The sequence below is a fragment of the Phoca vitulina genome, unplaced genomic scaffold (genome assembly GCF_004348235.1).
Source record: "Phoca vitulina isolate PV1807 unplaced genomic scaffold, GSC_HSeal_1.0 scaffold1, whole genome shotgun sequence".
Lineage (NCBI taxonomy): Eukaryota > Metazoa > Chordata > Mammalia > Carnivora > Phocidae > Phoca > Phoca vitulina.
Genome location: NW_022589704.1, coordinates 100,396,758 through 100,403,448, shown reverse-complemented (window position 1 = coordinate 100,403,448; position 6,691 = coordinate 100,396,758). Strand labels below are relative to the sequence as shown.

The window sequence follows — 6,691 nt, the reverse complement described above, 5'->3', positions numbered from 1 at the left end:
TGAACGCTGTTGGCAGATTCGGCAAATACAAATGTAGGATGCCCAGGTAAATATGAATTTCCGATAAACAATGAATTTTTTTTTTTTAGTGGAATATGTCCCAAATGGTGCATACATACCCTATTGGGATATGTTTACAGTAAATATTATTTGTTGGCTATCCGAAATTCAGTTTCAGTTCAGATACAGCACAGTTGTATCTGCCAACCCTAGTTTTGAGGAAAGCCATGGCGTCCCCCTGGTGCTGTTGGTCTCTCCCTCCCTCTCTCTCCACAGTGCATTCCCCAGAGGGACCTGGCCTGTAACTGAGTGATGAAAACCTCTGTTTCGCACATGGCCTGGGCTGGTCTTTGAGAACACCGAAGAAATGACTCAGGCTCGCTTGTGTACCTATTATACTGACAATGAGGAAATGGTCATTAACAACATTTAATTGTCTAGTGCATGTGAATTGCCTCAAACACACCGTAGCTAGGGTCCTGTCCCTAAAGAGTTTTGGTTTCATGATAGGAAAACCAATCCCAGAAAAAAGGCCAGAATCAATGAGTTAATGAAGAGCCCTTTCAAAACTATGCAGATAGTCTGATATCAGCTGCTTAAATGTATGCACAGAAAAAGGGATGGAGGGAATACCTCCAAATATACTTGGATAATTATGGGTTGTTAGCCTATAACCCAAACGCCCTCAGTCTTCCCAGCTTGTGCAAATGAATGGGGTCCTGTTAACAAACACAATCAGAATGCCTGGTTTTCACTGCTGTGTTCACAGAGACTCCTGACCCAATGGCAATGACCTTCTGCCTCAGGTGTTTCTGAGAGTTTCCAGAGGGATATTGTCCAGTTGCTTCCAAACCAGTCTGCAAGCTCGAGTCCCCCGTAGCGTCCCCCTCCACTTCCAGTCCCTGCTCTCGAGTGTGGGCCGTCACCTAGATGCTTGGGGAGCCAGCGTCCTCATGAAGGCTGGGGTGCTCAGGGTCGACGGGCTACTTCCATGCAGAGGTGAGAGAGCAGTCCCGCTCCGGACCCGCCTACCTCTGGCCCCCGCACTACACCACCTGCAGAAGGCCATCGGCACGGCGCTGGGGCTCTCGGCGCGGTGGGTGGCTGGTAGCTTGCTCCAGAAATCTTGGTGCCAGCACCCAGTCTTGCACCAAGGAGCTTCCAACACTGCCATCCTACGGGTGACATCTTATTTTTCATAAGAAAAATGAACACTTACAAATGTATTCATCATCTACATTTCAATTTTATTCTCTAGAGAGTTTAATTCCAAAAACGACTGGAACGTCAATGGACACAGCGACCGGCAGAAAGCCAAAGAGAGGAACTGACCTCCTGGAGACTTTTATCCTAGAATCAGGTACGAGTTGAGAGCTTTGCCCCGCAGAATCTTCATCTCCTCCTGCACCTTTTCTCCTGACTTCTCCGTTGGCTGTGCTTGTTCTTTGGCCTCTCTGCAGATCAGACACCCGACAAGGACACATTAGGGCACTTGGTGACAGCTCACCCACGTGCGCCGGATGCTGGCTCAGGATTGCGGGGATAGTGAAGCCTGGAGGACTTGTTTTATTTTTTTTTTTAAGATTTTATTTATTTATCTGAGAGAGAGTGTGTTGAGCACAAGCAGGAGGAGGGGCAGAGGGAGAAGCAGATTCCCCACCGAGCAGGGAGCCCGACGCCAGGCTTGATCCCAGGACTCTGGGATCATGACCTGAGCTGAAGGCAGACGCTTAACCAACTGAGCCACCCAATGGCTCCTGGAGGACTTGTTTTATATGTTTTTATATAAGATTGATATCACATACATCTATTTTAAACTATACTTAGTGATAATTTAGTTACCAGTGAAAACACTTGGCTGGTAAGTGATTCAAACCTGGCTTCTGATGTCAGCTACACGAGTTTCTTAGCATGGCCAAGTCATCTCGGGGTCCTGGGATCGAGCCCCACATTGGGCTCCCTGCTCAGCCGGAGTCTGCTTCTCCCTCTCTGTCTGCCTGCCGCTCTGCCTACTTGTGATCTCTCTCTCTCTCTCTCTGTGTCAAATAAATAAATAAAATCTTTAAAAAAAATAAAAAAATAAAATGTTCCCTGATACATGTCATAAAAATATTAATTGGCATCATTTAATGGAAGCAATTTTAAATATATATATAGGTGATGTCTCCCTTTAAAGATGCTAATGGTTGAGTGATACTGCGGAAACTGAGAAGTGTTGAATGATGTGTCAGCAACTGAAGTCACTCTCGCAGTTTCTTGGACATTTTATTCCCTTTAGTGGGTCTTGAGGGGGCTGAGATCACCACCAGGGCAGCAAAGGATCTCTTGGGTTAATTATACGGCTGTCGGGGGGCGCTGGGTGGCTCAGTCATTAAGCGTCTGCCTTCGGCTCAGGTCATGATCCCGGGGTCCTGGGATCGAGCCCCGCATCGGGCTCCCTGCTCGGCGGGAAGCCTGCTTCTCCCTCTCCCTCTGTCTGCTGCTCTGCCTGCTTGTGTTCCCTCTCTTGCTGTGTCTCTCTCTGTCAAATAAATAAATAAAACTTAAAAAAAAAATTATACAGCTGTCGAGGGAGAACATATGATTCTTTGCATCCATGAAAACAGAATTTTCCAAAGACCAAATAGATAGTCTTCGTGGGAAATGAAACACCACTGATGTGTTCTTTCTGTTCTGTCCAAGTTCTGCGTGTGTGTGTCTGACAGTGAGGATGCTGGTAGCTCCTGGCTGAGGCTGAAGGAGGTGAGAAAGGGACCGAGCAGGGACGGAGAAGACAAAACTGAGCATCGGATGATGCTTGATACGAGCTGAAGAGAATTTCTGAACCAATGAACTTTCCAAAACCATCTAGGGGATATCAACCTGTTGGAATACTCCCCAGCCAAGAAAATAATTATGTTGATAATTTTGACATGTGAAAAAAATGTACATAAAATAATCTGAACTGAAAAATGGGTGAATTAAAAATGCCATGATATGTCTACTGAAAGTGGGTCAAATGTATATGTATTTTGAAAAAATTAGAAGTGAATTTTTTTTTTAAAGATTTTATTTATTTGACAGAGAGAGAGATAGCGAGAGCAGGAACACAAGCAGGGGGAGTGGGAGAGGGAGAAGCAGGCTTCTCTCTGAGCAAGGAGCCGGATATGGGGCTCGATCCCAGAACCCTGGGATCATGACCTGAGCCGAAGGCAGCCGCTTAACGACTGAGCCACCCAGGCGCCCCGGAAGTGAATTTGATGTGCAGGAAATGCTTAGAGTTCACTGTTAGTTTATTTTCTAACTTCCCTTTCATTTAATAATAATTTGATAATCAAGTGGCATTCAACATTTACTCTGTAGCATAAAGGGTGAAAAACCACATGACAGCACGTGAACAGAGAGGGTACTGGATATTTCTCCATTCATGTGGTAAGCCACTGTTTCTCCAGGGGTAAGTTTTGAAATAGAAAAAAAGGTTTTTATTTAAAAGTCTCAGTCTATTGTTTGAAAACTGAAACAAGATGCAATGCAAAGTGCATCTATTTGTTAAGGTATATGAGAGTTTATGTGTTTAACATGATATTTTATTGGTAATTACCTGAGCAAAACAGAGGCTCACTGAAATTCTATTTAACATTTTTATTTCCTAAATTTTCTTTTCCTAGAAACTGCTGATCAGTTTTCTGAGAAGTATTGGTTGCTGTAGGCTTCTGAAACCATCACAAACAAGCCAAAGGAACCCCACACTACTTTAAAACATGTGGGGGGGAATTCATTTCAGAAAAGGAAGGAGCTCCCAAAACCACTCCAGACAAAGTGACGAGACAAACTGAGATATTTATAACATATCTAAGAAAGGGTAATTATCCTTAATGTATGAGAGATTCAGAAATAGATAAGAAACAAATAAATGCTTCCTACAGAAAAGGCAAAGCAAACTCCTCATTAAAGAAGAAAAATAGTTGGTAAGCATAAGAAACTTTATTTATAATATCACTTGTAGATTTTTTCTTAATTTTAATTTTTTATTTATTTGACAGAGACAGAGAGAGAGAGAGCACACAAGCAGGGGGAGCAGCAGAGGGAGAGAGAGCAGCAGGCTCTCTGCTGAGCAGGGAGCCCAATGTGGGGCCCGATCCCAGGACCCTGGGGATCATGACCTGAACCGAAGGCAGACGCTCAACCGACTGAGCCACCCAGGCGGCCCTATAATATCACTTGTAAACATAGAAGTTAAAATTAAGACAACGAGAAGGTCCTTTTTAAATCCTATTCTAAAGAAGAGGAAAAAATGATACTTTTCCATGTTATTCAGGGCATTTGAATGTGGGCAGTCATGACCTCTGCTGGTAGGAGGTATGTTGATGTACTCCGAATGGAATTAAATCATATACAGTAAAACCTTAATATGCACATTGATCTAGCATTTATGTTTCTAGGAATTTATCCTGAGGAAATAGTCCCTGATAAGTTTGCAAGGAATTATGGCACAAGGAGGTTGACTACAGCACTATTGGTAACAGCAAAACACTGAAAAGGGTTTACATTATCATCAGAAAAAGGTTGGTTAAATAAATTATGGTGAAATATAAGGATGTATTCCTATATTTATAAATATACGTTTATAGTATCTTGCCAAATATAAGTGCAGAAGATAAAAACAATATGAATAACACGATTAAATTTTGTTAAAACATATATAATAATATATAATCAATATAATTATATTAACAGTAATATATATTAACATATATGTTAAATAATATATGTATATATATATATATCAAATAAGTAAATATTTGGAAGACCAGACATCAGAATGTACAAGGTACAATAATACCTCTGGGTGGTATTATTATTTTTATATTTTTATTTCTAATTAAAAAATTTTTTTCTAAGATTTTTTTTTTTTTTTAAGTAATCTCTACATCCAACCTGGGTTGGATCTCTACATTACAACCCCGAGATCAGGAGTCACATGCTCTACTGACTGAGCCAGCCAGGAGCCCCTATTGTTTTAATTTTTTTATATTTTTCTGTATTTTCTGATTCTTTAATAATAAAAAAAAGGCATTTTTTAAAAGAAAAAGAAGTTTCAAAAGCACACCTGGAATTTCAAACCTACAAGCCATATGAACTATATGTGGTTATTTCCATTACAAACATATTCATCGAAACTAATTTTGGGGGGCGCCTGTGTGGCTCAGTCGGTTAAGCGTCTGCCTTCGGCTCAGGTCATGATCCCAGAATCCTGGGATCGAGCCCTGCGTCGGGCTCCCTGCTCAGCAGAGAGCCTGCTTCTCCCTCTGCCCCTCACCCCGCTCATGCTCTCTCTCTCGCTCTCAAATAAATAAATAAAATTTAAAAAAAAAAGGAAACCAATTTTTTGAGGGATGATGACAATGTGTTTGCTTAGCTCTTTGGCCCCTGAGGGGAGAGGCAAAGGGAAGCATTCACGTTTGCTGAGCACCCAGTTCACATCAAGCAACTGGCTCGATGTCCTTGCGCTGGTGTCTCATTTACCCCTCACACGGCCTGTGAGGGACACTGTATTTTCTGCACGGCATACATGAGGACACTGCGGCTCAGTTACTGAGGTGTAAGCAACTTGGCTGGAGACCTCACATGTCGTAAATGGTGGGGCTGAGACTCGGCCACAAGTCTCCTCTGGCTCCAGAGCCTGGGTTCCTGATACCGGACGAAACTCATTCAGTTATCAATAACAAACAAACACACCTCTGAAATTAGATGATAAGCAAATGGAAAAACTGGGTTCAGTTTTTAAATGTTTGCCTGCCAACCACACTTGAGAGAACGTAATTGTGCATAAAATTAGATACACACCTCTCTCTTTTTTAAGCCCGAGATATTTAGATTTGGACGACAGGACAATTCTGTACTTCATGTAGGACAAATTCTATCAGAAGGCTGCCTCTTCCTAAGGCATTAAAGCATCCACTTACTTCTCCTTTTTGGTGTCCGTGTGGTCCACCATAGGGAATTCTGCTTCAATCATTTCTGGAGTCAATATAACTTCTATATTCTGTTCGCAGAGCTCACTGAAAAGGAAGAAGAGGCTTAGCTGGAATGGGTTTTCCTTCCCAAAATAAAATAGAGAAATATTGTGATCGTTAAAGAATTATGCACTTCTTGCGGCTTTCAATGTTAGTTCTGCCCATTTTGTAGAGCCTATGTTAAGAGAAGCATAAGGCTGATAAACTGCTTTCCACAAACAATGGCAGGAATCACAATAACCAGAGAGTAAAAAGCAATTTTTAAAGTGGGGTTATAGAATTTATATTCTTTTCAAGTGCACATCGTGTATTTACCAATGCTGACCGTATCTTGGACTGTAAAGAAAGCCTTACCCTTGGAAGCGGCAAAAGCTGTTCCAGTCCCCAGCGATTGAAAACTAATGATTGCTAAGCAGCCGCATGCATGCTGGTGCTTCGCAAGCATCAATTTCCCGTGAGTACTTTCCTGTCTCTAAGGTGCGGATAAGAGCAAGACCTCATCACGGGGGGTAAATGACACTGCATGCAAAGCCCTGTGCCCGACACACAAGTAGTGCCTTGGTAAATGTTTGTTACAATTACCACCCTCGTCATCAGCATCAGCATTATCTCCTGTAACTGACAGCTCACAGGAAATAGGTTCTATTATTCTCATTTCGAAGATGGGGAAACTGGGTCACGATGGTCCCCACATC

General features: G+C 42.3%; 1 protein-coding gene across 1 annotated transcript in view; it reads right to left on the bottom strand.

Moving 5' to 3' along the window:
• Window positions 1-1,245: 1,245 nt before the first annotated feature.
• CFAP221 (cilia and flagella associated protein 221) overlaps window positions 1,246-6,691 on the bottom strand; it is a 90,153-nt gene continuing 84,707 nt past the window's right edge. Inside the window, exons 23-24 of the mRNA XM_032412065.1 lie at window positions 5,946-6,041; window positions 1,246-1,454 (exon numbers count right to left, since the gene is read on the bottom strand). Of these exons, the coding sequence (XP_032267956.1) occupies window positions 1,346-1,454; window positions 5,946-6,041 (205 nt within the window). The 3' untranslated portion in view covers window positions 1,246-1,345. The remainder of the gene's footprint in view (window positions 1,455-5,945; window positions 6,042-6,691) is intronic.